General features: G+C 37.7%; 1 protein-coding gene across 7 annotated transcripts in view; it reads left to right on the top strand.

Moving 5' to 3' along the window:
• LOC107100951 (UPF0606 protein KIAA1549L-like) overlaps window positions 1-13,191 on the top strand; it is a 174,282-nt gene that overhangs the window by 112,479 nt on the left and 48,612 nt on the right. For 6 of the 7 annotated variants that reach the window (XM_015399651.1, XM_015399649.1, XM_015399650.1 and 3 more), the window contains 2 exons: window positions 796-831; window positions 12,429-12,622. In XM_015399651.1, the coding sequence (XP_015255137.1) occupies window positions 796-831; window positions 12,429-12,622 (230 nt within the window). The remainder of the gene's footprint in view (window positions 1-795; window positions 832-12,428; window positions 12,623-13,191) is intronic. The other variant, XM_015399652.1, reaches the window with a different exon arrangement.

Here is a 13,191-nt window from a genome sequence, read left to right as displayed (position 1 = left end):
AATTCTGACTTTAATCTCAGAATTCTGACTTTTTTCCCATGTTAAACTGAAATAAAATTTAAAAATCAGTTTAATTTTTTTTTTTTTTCAGTGGCCCTAATCCTCTTCCGTAGATATGGGAAGGTTCTTAGCAGTGCAAAATAAATAAATATGGTGCAAAATGCAGTAGAACATTGAGCTGTGTTCTTTTAAAAATATGGAGTGGATTTTGTTTCATTTTAGCTGCAAAGAACATATTTTGTAAATGAAAATTTGAAAAAATGCCATCCAGAAAGGAAACTTTATATAAAATAAGATAACCAAAACAGAATAACTGCTGTTTTTTGCAGATAATAAAAAAATGCCCACTTTTTGCACATACTAAATCCTCAGTGCTGCATTTTTCTTTGAAATGTTTGTGTATCAGAATCTAGCTGTGAAAAATCCCTGGTCTTGTTCAAACTGCTTCATATTGCTATGATTACAGCAATGGATTTTAGTTGTGCATTAATCCTGATAAATGAAACTCTTTATTGATTGAAAAACTAAAAAAATATAAATGATGTCTGGATGTTGCTGCTCTAGACACCAGATATCATGTTCTCTAATTAACCTGAAGTAAAAATAAAGATTTAAAAATCTTATTTTAAGCCTGATTTCAACAGTGATATTTTATTTTTATGACATCCTTTTTTGTGGCTTATTTATGTTTTTTTTTTTTTTTACTGTGTGTATGAACGGTGCCTCTACATCAACCTTCCTTGTTGTGCATAAAGCCCTTCCTGACCTTGCTCCTTTGACTCTCTCTTTGTTTAGACGTCATATCGAAGGGAGGGCAGTTACCACCACCAGGTATTCAATAAAACAACCGCCGGGTGGATTGTTTGGCTGATTAAGTGAATGAGTGAATCAATGAGCGGATGACTTGGCTGCCTTGTCCTCTGTGTGGTGCCAGTTGTTGTTGCTGGGCAAAACCTGCATGTGGCTGCTGTGGCGTGGCTTAGTCTGCTCTTCTCATCGCTGGCAGATCGATAAACGGAGGGGGAGGATGTTTTTAAGAGAAAAAGCTATTTCCTTTTATGATTTAAACTGTTTTGGTGTCAGTAGACTGAATTAGAAAAAGAAAGGATGAGCTCAGATCCAGTGGCTAAAAGGTTGTAAATATGAATATTCGCAAACATCCTGGACATACAATAAGGTCTTTACATATTTAGATAATTTTTGTGCAAAGGAACTCTTTCAAATCAGATGATTAATCCTATCAAATATAACCAGTCCCTCAGCGGCTCAGGAGGAACGTCTATGGATTTGGTTGCTCCACTGGAAGATGTCAGCATCTGTATTTGTAGCCTATTTTGGTCCAGTCCATAAGCCCCCCCACCCCTTGCAAAATCCAATGGATAATGGGTCTAATTTCAGAGCTCAGCTGGACGTAAAAATCACTGAAAATAGATTTATACATTCTTTTTCCTCCCATAAAGTGATATATTTGCATAATTTTGCCAGGAGGTTTATTTGCTCAACTAACCCATGTTATTGTAAACATTTTGGATTTTACAACCGAGTGCATCAAATATGAAAAACTAAGGGGCTGTAAAAGTGATGCCGGAAGGCTGCAACACATTTTTATCCACCGTAGCATTTCCCATCTCCTCAAAGTGGCATCTTAAAGTAAACAAGGGAAATGTTTACTGCAACGTTCTGGTTAGCTTGTGGCGATATGGCAGAGATTAAAAGTAAATTAAAAAGCTAGGTTGATATAAAATTATGGCCAGAAGTAACACAGTCATCGTTTAGATCTTTAATTATTTATTTGAAATTCTCAAAGGGGAAAATATGGCACGGCGTACCACTGCAGGGATTTTAGAAAATAATAAAAATGTCTGTAAATGTTTAAATTAGTTTGGATATTTTTAATCCACTAATATTTGGGGAAATATCCATTTATACTATCTAGCATTAATATTGGATATTAGAATGCTCGTATCCAAAAGTTATATTCATGGAAGGTTCTTCAGTGCGATGGTGTGGACGCGCATGACTGTTGGCAAGAAGGGTCTCCTGCAGCTGTCTGTCATACAGTTGATCTGGAGAGGCCTCTGACTGAAGACAGTCTAGTGAAGACAAGGGTTGTCTGTAATGTTTTTCATTTCATTAAGAATTCATCTTTGTAAAATTAATCTCCAGAAGCTCAGAGCTGGTCTTTCATAAACTTTATTTAAATAATTTGTTATCCAAACATTTACTTGCCTTAAAAGAACACAATTCATTCTCAATCAGACGCGTTCACGAGTCTACGGAATCCGCGGCAGACCAAACCAGATGAAAGTGCGCATTCAGCTCGGCAAAGAACTCATGCTCTTCCTCAACACTGAAGTCCTCAGACATTTTTCTTTCGTTGTTTCTTTCTTTGCACAGGTAAACAGCACATTTCTTCTTCTACGCTTGCATTATCGGCAGAGCAGACGCTGAATGCGCACTTTCATCTGGTTTGGTCTGCCGTGGTTTCCGTAGACTCGTGAACGCGCTTTTAGGAAATCCTATACACTACTGTTTATGCTCTAAAAACATTCTAAATGACTTTGTTTCGAGTAAATTCTGGATGCTACCCACTCAGGACACTTGGAATACATTGGACGAGCAGTATGGAGGAATATTGACCGTTTTTTGTGGACTTTTATGGACCTTTCTGCCTCGGGCGCCATAGACCTCCATTATTTGAATGTCAGCAGACAGCAAGAAGCCTCCCAGATCTCCAGATGCATTTGAGATATCAAAAAATACTCCAGGGTGTTGTTCAGCATGGGGGTGAGTAGAAAATGAAGGCTAATCATGTTTTGGGTGTACTATTCCTTTAAGACTCTTGCTCCAGAACCCGAAGTAGAGGCAGTGGGATTCGTACCGGGTACTTGCAACCTTCTCAGAGCACAAGCGCACTGCTCTAAGCACTAGGCCAAAACTCCAGATGCTCCTTAGTTGTTCTTTATATCATTTTGGTCAGAATATCAGTATCTGGCAGTGAAACAGGACCAGAGCATTATTCTACCACCCCCATACTTCACTAGTGTTATGGAGTTAAAAGTAATTTCAGCTTTAACTGAACCTGGTGGAGTTTGCCTGCATTGAAAGTTTGTACATTGTAAATCTTTATAATCCATACAAACAATTTGCATTTCCTCTATATTTTGAGTGGATTGTAAGAATTGGCAAAAAAGACACCTTTTTTTAAATTACATAATCTTTAAACATAAAGAAATACTTGCTGCTTTGGAAATCCATTTTAAAAAAAAGTTGTTGGTAAAAATTAAGACTCACTGTTTGAATTCTTGACATCTAAACTCTGTACTTTCCCACTTTTACATCCCCTTCCAAAAGTAGGGCGCCTCATTTCTTCTAAACATTTTCCATTGTGTTAAAAAAAAAAAAAAATACATCATTGGTATTTCTTTGTTGGTTGGTCAAAACCTAGTAATGTATTTTGTTGAGTGGAATGAAAATTATACTGATAAGGAGATTAAAAGTATGGGGTCATATTTAGCCCCCTGAGTCAATACTTTCACTGCAGCTACAGTATTTTCTGCCAACTTTCTACATTTAAACATGTCAACTTTTCCTTAAATACTCCTTATAACTTTAAGCTCAGTCACTTTGTGTAGACTTCAGTTTTCAGATTTTACTTTTTCCTTCACCCCCAAAGTTTTTCCACAAATTTAAATTTAGATTTACCCAGCAAACCTTCATGTTAAAGAATCAGTGTTTTTCTCCTGTTTCCATGTGTCTTTTTCTTGCTTTATTTAATCAATCATTTATTACTTTCCATTTATCTTTAAAGCTCAGGATTATAATTAACGGATTCTTCCACCTGAGCTGTAAATTGCTTTCCTTAGAGTTACAATGCTATCTTTAGTTTACAATTTAGTCATGCTGTTTAATTAAAAATGTGTATAAAATCTGGAGGGTTTTTTGGATAGGGTGTTCTAATCTCACTCTGCTTTAAACCTTTCCATAGCTTTATGTGTGACTTGTTTTTCTGGAAGCAGTTTTTTCTAAAGAAAATATGAGGACTTGCAATAACATCTGGATTTATAAGAGGCTCCAGATGCAAACATTAAGATTCTGTCTAATAACATCCTGGTCTCTTTTTGGGAGGTTCAGGGTGAGTGATGAAAATGTTAGTAAACAGTTTGCTTAGTTTTCCTTCTACTGTGTATTTCTGTTTAAAACACAAAAAAATATAGTAATGAAAAGAGCAACATGAGAGGGAATACTATAGTAAGGCAGTGTATTGTGTATTTTATCTATATTCTCATGTTTTAGAAAGTATTCTGATCATGATTCCTTTTTAAAATCAGCAAATTTAGGTTGATATTTTATTAGCTTGGCTTTTCCTGATTAATTAATTGAGCAAGATGCGAAGGATAATCTTCATATTTATATAAATTCTCTGGCATGACCACAGCTTTATAAAAACAAAAAATGGAAATGCAAATAAAAGCATTACATTTTTCCCCAGTATTTATTAACTTTTTTTTTTTGCTTTAAATGGTTATGAATAGCAATGAACAGCTTGCATGAGCCTGTGTGTTTTCCTTAATCCCCTGCTGTGCAGCTCCATTTTCCTCTGATCATGTCTTGCAGCCCACATTAATTTACAATCTTGATTGGTCCTGATAAAAATTGTGTGCTAATCATTTTTCCATTTGCCCCAGGAGAGTGTTAACAGGAGTTAATATCAAAGAGTGAGGCGATTTCTCACAGCTGTCTGAGCACCGTGTACAGTGCATCCGGCACAGTAACAGACTCCCACTAGTTTGATCTACTGTGAGGTTTATCATGTGTGCAATACGCTCCCATCCACCTAATGATCAGTCACCATGTGTGTGACAAGCTGAAGCTGCCGATCAATAATGGAGTATATGTGATGTTTGCATGTTTATTTAAGCATTAAAGAGTCATTCTGCAACGCTTGACTCACTTCATCACTTGGCTGCACAGCTGGAAGGTTGTTCAAAATAGCTTTTCTTTCTTCTATGCTGCCTCCTGTGAGCTTGAATGAGCTTAGCTTGTCGCATTGCATTCAGGGTGCAATGGAGGTGGAATCAGCAAAAGTACTAGAAATCCATTTTTCATTTGTAAGGAGTTCAATGGAATTACCAAGCAGCAGATGTTGTTTAAAAGACCAAATGTGTTTAGCATTTTCCTGCATCATTCTTCGCTGTGTCCCAGAAGGATTTAGTCTCACCACAGCGGCTCAGCAGATGTGATCTCAACTCTCTTTTTTACATTTATCTGATCTCCCTTTTTACAAAGAAAAACTCTGGTTCAGTTGTGCCCACTACCCTGCAAGAGCTGAATTTGAATCACTCTGGTCCCTCAAGGGGAATAGAGCACATCTTGTCCATCTGCTGTAAATGATGAAGTTGCGCTGATGCTCCAACTAAAATTAGATGAGCAGCAGCGTCTGTTTGATACTAACAGGACAGATGATTTGCTGGCAGTGGGGGGTAGTGCTCATTGTCATTCACACCATGTTTATAAGTAAATGGTGAACCCGGGGTTTTCTCCGTCTTCCTCTTTTGCTCTTCGCCTTCTGTCGGTATTCCAGATGGATGTGGAGAAAAACAGCTTTCCTTTCTGACAGTCTGATCAGGGGGCCATGCAGTGCAGCAATGTCATTCTACAGCCAAGGTCTTCATTAAATAAGCCAGCTTAGATGAGAGGGAAGACAGGCATTTGCTAAGTCATCTTACTCTTAGGGAGCAAAGGAAGAGAGATAGAAATGGAAGGAGAGACAGCAGGGAAATTAATGATGTTGGAACAAAAGAAAAGTAGACTAATAATAATTTAACTTTATTTATCTCACACTGGAGAAACTTGCCTCTGCATTTAACCCAGTGGGCTGCCACTCTGCAGCTCCTGGGGAGCAAACTGGAAAAAAAAACTAGATAAGTCAGTTTTTCTTAAAATAAGTGCATTTGTTCTTGGATTGAGGAGGTAAAAGAGACATCTTGCCAATGGAACAATACAATTTACACTTAAAATAAGAAAACTCAATTATCAAATATATTATTATCAAATTATTGTCTTATTGTAAGAGTAAAAATACTGATTCCATTGGCAAATCATCTCATTTACCTACTCAAATTAAGGGTAAATACACTTGATTTAAGAAAATTATTACTTATTTCTTGATTGTTTTTCTAGTGCAGGGTGGGTTCAAGCTACCCACAGTGCAGGCTGTGGGGATAAACCGGGTATTTTCAACCTTCTCAGAGCACAAGCGCACTGCTCTAACCCACTAGGCCATCACCTCCCAAAAAGGACGTGTCTGTTAGGAAGCACTGCAGAGATTAAGATTAATCTCAATCCAATGAGGTAAAATACTGGGACTCAAATGTCAGCCACACGTTTCAAGGTTACATCCCTTGGTCTTGTCATTTCTGACTCATCTTTATGGATTACTGCTGTTACTCTGCATTGAGTCATTTATTCACTGATCTGTAACTGAACTTTGTTGCACTGCTAAGGGAATAGCTCCTTCTTCATCTACTCCGATGTAAAACCTGAGCTGACTTTCATCGGATCCAATAACCATGTCAGCTCATTTTCCAACGCTGGAAATGGCTGGATGACTCATCAGAGGTGTTATTTTAACCCTACACCTGACAGAAAGCAGACTGAATACATGACACTTTTAAAGGAGGGCAAATAAGCCAGGCTAACCCGGACCCCAGGTAAACCGCTGCTTTTCAGTGTTTTTCTCTCCAACATCCCATTAATGGTTATGGAAATGGGTTATATTAAAATGGGAGATGTGAAGAGCCAGATAGACGTTATGGGCATAATGGAAACCTGGCTGCGTAGTAATTCAATTCAGTTTATTTCTATAGCGCCAATTCACAACATGTCATCTCAAGGAACTTTACAGTTCACCAGATCATCCATTCAAATTGATTCAAAGTTTTCTATCTAAGAAAAACCAGTTGATGGCATCGACTCATTGACTCTAAGGCAATCCCTCACACTAAGCATGCTTTTAGCGACAGTGGAGAGGAAAAACTCCCTTTTAACAGGAAGGAACCTCCAGCAGAATCAGGCAAATCTCCTGTGTTGTGAATTAAGAGCGAGGAGGATTTTTTGCAGATTGTAGCTTAGCTGGACTATGACTCATCCCACGACGTGACCTCTTCTTTAAATTATGAATATCACTGGAAAATGTCTATTTAGTGTTCATGCAACTAAATCTTGTCGCCATTATTATTTCAGAGGGGACAGAGTTGCACAGACATGAACAAACAATCCATGTATTCATAACACAGTGGGCAGGCTTGTGTTTCATCTACATAAGTTTATATTCATTAATCCCAAACATGACTGCAGCCATGTGTTTGAAATAAGCTGAAGGCACAGCCATGTGTGTGACTGATAAATTATTAACAAAGCCGTCAGCTGGATGCCTGCTCTGCCTAACCTTACATAAACTCAGAATTTAACATGCATCGTCACATGCATTAGACGTCATCTATTCTGGTGCTGCTAAAAATACAAGAGGAGCAAAAGATCAAATCAGGTTTTATCTTCGTAAGGCTGTCTTTTGTTCCTTTTTTCTCTGTTTCTGACAATTAAGACATTTATCCATAAAGTAATGCAGTATCCCAGCTATAGACTACTGTCAAAAATATATTCTTATGCCTTTTTAGTGTTTTGTCTCCTCATAACAAAACCCCTGACTTCAAAGGTGCTGCAATGTCAGATTATTTATTTATTTTTTTACTTTTTGTTATGCAAGCTCTGCTGGAGACAGATAAAAATAGGTTAAAGAGGAAGGCCATCAAATTACTGCAGTTTGAATTATCGACAGCCTTTTTTCCAATTTCCAAATCTACAAAATGTTCATGGACAGGTTTTGAGTTTCATATGAATTAAATCATTTGTAAACTGAAATCAAACTTCTGTGCCATGAAGTTTGAAATCTAGGCATGTGGTTCATAACAACCTGTATCAAAAACCTGCAAGAAACTAAAGGATTTATTTGGAGGTCCAACATGATAAACCATCTTTTTAGGGTTATTGTGATTCGCCTCCTGTCTGTATGGAGATTCATCTTTGGCACCACCGGGCATTTTGGGCTCCATTATCATTTTTTATTGGTCAGTTTTTTTGCAAGTAATGCATACAAGTGTACATTGTATGCCATTTACCAAAAATATTAGAAACTATATGGCTTGGTACGCTCTAATTTCCCCTCGGAAACTTAGCTCAGATGTTCAAAATTTCACAAGCAGCAGATGCTGCAGTTGGAAACATTGAATTTTTGTTGCTCAACGCACCACATCAACCAATCAGAGAAGCTGATCTGCGAGCTGGCAGGGAGAATTAACGCCTAAATTAACTTAAAATGTCAAAACCTGTCAGCAAAATATGTTTTCTTTTATTATCCTGGTGCTTGCAGCTTGTACCACCTTCCTGAAAAACTTTAACATCTACAGTACTTCCAGTCGGCAACAACAGTAGCGGAACCCCACCAAGTTGCGTCCTGGCCGGAGTCAGCTGCTGCTAGGGATTCCCAGTGACGGTACACCGCCTGTATATGGGGGCCTGTGCGTCTCTGATAATATTTTAAGGCAGGATCATAATCTTGATGAACTGACTGTACAGATGATGTTTCGAGGTGGATTTTCTCACTTAAAAATATATTAAAACTACTTTTTATCCACTGATTGCAGCAAATATGGCAAAGCTGCTCTCTGCCATTTAACACAGGAGCAGCAGAAGCATCAGACGCATCTAGACACACGTTACTGGATTCGCTTCAGGAATTTCAAAGATGTTCTTGATGCACATCTTGTCATGATGGGTACTAGTTTCTAGCCCAAATGCAGAACACCAGAAGACAGAGGAAAAAGTTAACAGTTTATTTAGCAAACCACAGAGAACAGATGCAGGGAACAGATCAGGGGTTTGTCACACGGGTTTTACTGTTCAGTGGATTCAGGCTGAGCGTCAGGTGGGAACCGGTTGGGTTCAGAGTCTGAGGGTTCAGCAGAGAGCTTGGCAGCGGCTGAGCTTAGCTTCAGGCCAGCGGGTTCAGACCTTGAGTTATTCTCTAGGTTCTCTCCAGAGAACTAGCAGGGAGATTCAGACTGAGGATCTTCAGGTTTTGCTTCTTTGAGCAGGCAGGCTGGTTTCCCAACATGAGCTCCACCAGAGCTCCAGGTTTCAGTCAGGATCTTCCTAGAAAAACAGAGAGGACAAAAACTGATCAGGATCAGGTTCAAGGTTTCTGGGGAGTCAGAGAGTCAAGCAGATTGGTTGGCTCAGGTTGGCTACCATGACTTATTCAACACTCTGGCGCCAAAGAGTAGTTCTGCTGCTGCTTATAAGCTGGTCTCCTGATGACTGATGGATCTCAGGTGTGGTCCTCAGCTCAGCTCCAGGAGACCAAGAGGCGCCATCTGCTGAAGGAAGGTGGACAGACCTCCAGATCCCAACATATCTGACTTTGATGTGTACAAGCATCAAAAATGAAGCAGCAGAAGCTTTTTTGTTTCTCAAATCGCGGTCTGAACATATCATTATTTGAATTAGCTTATGAAACATTATATTGTACCTAAAAATGATCTCATGTCATCCTTATGAATTTTTCACCTATAGTCAAGCACACATACTTCCCATAATCAGGACAAAAGTAGTGTTATAACAAAGACAAAAAGTTAGCTGCATTCCAGATCAAAATGCAGGAAAAAGTGTTTTAGAGAGTCTACATTTGAAAATGTACCCCCCTACACCTTGCAAAGCCTAAAGATGTGATACACCAAGGTGTACACCCTATGAAATATTCCGAGCTAAAAGCCTGCTGGTTCTCCATGGATCATTTTGAAACTGTTTTACGTAAAGCTATCAATTTTTATGAGATTTTTGTTTGTCTTTATCACCTACTTGGTGAAGGAAGCAGTGAAAATACAATAAAATGATTTTATGCTCAGTTATTTGCTGCTAAGTTGATATTCTATGGTTCGAAGCCTATTGCTTTCTCAAACACATCAAATCCTCTCAAAATTACCTTAATACAGATAAACCAGTTGCATTGAAAGCAAATGGTATTATCTTCAGTGGAGAAATGAAAAAAAATCTCAGCAAAAACACCATCAAAAACTTACAGAAGCAGATAAGGGCCACTTGAAAAATAATAAATGCTGATTTTAATTTATTTTATCTGAGTTTAATATGGGGAAAAAACTAAGAATTATGACTTGTTTCTCAGAATTCCGATTTTTTTCCCTCCCCATATTAAGCTCAAATAAAATAAACCAGTTAAAATCATTTTACTTTTTTTAAATTTTTTCCAGTGGCCCTAATTCTCTTCCTTATAAACTACATGGTCAGTTAAATTTTATGATTTAAATAATAAAATTTGAATATTGGTGTCTATTGATTAAGATGCAATATATTAAAACAAAAGCCAGTAAAACAAAATATAACAACAATAAATCAGACGTTTATGTAAAGTAGTCTCACATGTAAACTAAACCTGGGACTCTCTATGGTATGTTGTTTTGTATTAGCTGATTGTAACAGGGCCACACGTGAACCACTGTGATTATTTAAAGCCAAGCCATGGCTGAGAGTCAGATTTAGGGAAACACATTTTAAAGGTAGAATTTGTGTAATAATAAATCAAGGAATATGGGGGGAAAAAACAAAACAGGATTGCTGAGTCAAGCTTCTTCCGGGAACCCCATTTACAAATCCTGAACCTTGATCACTAACGGCGAGAATCTCACTTCGAAACTGTAGGCTCACAGTTGAGGGCAAATTTGTAGCCCCCCCCATATATATGGGGTTATATGGTTGTTGCTATTGAATCTGATTTCCACAAGATTAAATTGACGGAGGCTGTCTGTGGGTGTTCAGGCTGACTCAGTGCAGTTATTTATAGTAATATGGTATAATATGGCTTAAAAAGAAATAGATAAGGAGGATATTAGACTAACTATTACAACATAATTAAAATTTCTAAAAGACATATAATCTAGAGATGATTTAGATGATGGAACTTTTGGTTCTTTTTTCCTCACAGTTTTTCTTATTTCCTGATGATACAGGTTTTCTCCTGCTCCATACAGTCGATCTGAGCATACGCCAAACTTTTTTCTTCAGTGCTGCTAATTAGAGTAGAATAGAATAGAATAGAATAGAATAGAATAGAATAGCAGAGAATAGATTCAAATAGCAGAGAATAGAATAGAATGAGGTTGTACATCATTTAAATGTGAACAGTTCTGGTTCTGATTCCAATTCCTCCTTGATTCTGGTTGCCATCGATTCTCTTTCTTCTTAAAGGAATGTAATCAAAATCCACATGTTTCAAATGAACACAGAGTGACTAAACATGTGATCAAACTGAAAATTTAATTGCAGAAAATCGAAGGAATTCTATCTGATCGAAGTGATTAAACCAGGCTGCCCACTCTCGAGTCTCTTGGTCTGAAATCAGCAGTAGTTTCACAGGAAGTCATGAGTCAGATAAGAAAATTAATTTGGTGGAAAAATACAAAAAGCATGTACTTTGGGGAAAAAACTGAGTCAAATCTCTGAATCACAGAATAAACCGTGTGTGGTTTCCTGTCAGGTTCGTCCCCATAGAGGTTTGTCCACAAACACACAGCTCAGCATTTCTGTTCAGTTGTGCTGGACTGAAAATGATTAGAAAGTGAAACAGCAGTCTCCTTAGAGCTTATTTATACAGCAACTGCAGCTTAATGTGGAACAAAATTAAGCGAAACAACAAAACAAAGTTGCCCCAACCCAGTTTACTCTATGGTGTGAGCAGGAATGTGGAGAAAGACAACCATACAACGGAGTACGGACTGGGCCCAGAAAATCCAGCCTGTACCATAAAACCGAACCCGACCTGAGCCCAACCACCTCACTTTAATTAGGCGGCCCAGCCTGAAGGAACCCTGAGGGGAAACTATATGTAAGGACGGGAGCCACTGATCCACAGCCACCAGCTCTATTCCCAACCCTTTCTATTTACCTGGTTTTGTGGATAGAAATTAAATGTTTTATTTAATTACAATCATTGCAACATGGACTGATTGTTATTTACTACCTTAATATTTATTAATTTTAAATCATTTTGGCATAAGTTGGCTATTCTGTTGAGTCAGAAATGTGGCAGGGTGGAAACTGCTCAGATTTTGTCATCATTTATTAGCCATTTAGCTTGATGATTTTTTGTCAATGGGTTATTGCAGCAAGTATGAAAAACATCTGAGCTTTTAAGGCTGATTCTTTAAATCTGCAAATTTTCTTTTGTTTTTTTCTGCTGCTAATGTATGTTTGCTGTTGCTTTTTATCCAGTTTGTTTTACTTTTATGCATTAAATGACCTCAAAGGCCTTTCTGAGTTAAAGTTGACCTGCTCTGTTGTCCTCTTTCTGCTAGCCTGTTCAGGGCTTTGACTACGCCAAGAAGCACCTAGGTCGAACTGGTGACGAGGCCGTCTCTGTTACCAAGGAGACGCTGGTGTTGGGGATGCCAGTTCGAGACGCACCTCTATCAATGTCATTGGATAAGAAGGTTCACCAGGATGGGACAGCAAGTAAACGACCTCCGTCAGCAGATATACACAAAGGAGGGTAAGAGACCTATTGATTTATGTTTATTATAACTTTGTTTTAATATGTCTCTGTTTGTTGAAAATACACAGATAAATAATTGAAAAAAGTGACCTTATATATACTTATGAATAAAATGTGTTTGTTCTTTGATTTAATATTAACTTTTCATTAGTGGATATGGGATGTATAGATCATTGCGGGTTATGCAAATTTTAAGTGACAGATAAATCCTCCGTTCTTTCTAAATGCATTTTGCTGGTTTATGTTATGTAATATTTAATAAAATAACTTTCAGTGTGTCATGCCTTGTTAGGACAACAGATGAAAATGTGATTCAGGCTCAAATAAAAGTCAAGCAGTTAACTCGACACACATATTGAAGAAATCCACAGCAATTTTTTTGAAAAAATTAATTCATTAACAAAAGTGATTCAACTCAAGTCAAACATATTTCAGTCAAAATCTCTTGCTAAACTAATGGAACTAACTCTAAAACTAAACACTACTATGATTATATAGGGATGGGTGGGTAAAAATTAGGGATGCACGATATTGGGATTTTGGCCGATATCCGATATGCCGATATT

The sequence above is a fragment of the Cyprinodon variegatus genome, unplaced genomic scaffold (assembly GCF_000732505.1).
Source record: "Cyprinodon variegatus isolate N-32 unplaced genomic scaffold, C_variegatus-1.0 Scaffold1035, whole genome shotgun sequence".
In the NCBI taxonomy this organism is placed as follows: domain Eukaryota; kingdom Metazoa; phylum Chordata; class Actinopteri; order Cyprinodontiformes; family Cyprinodontidae; genus Cyprinodon; species Cyprinodon variegatus.
This window is presented reverse-complemented; position numbering and strand designations above follow the sequence as displayed.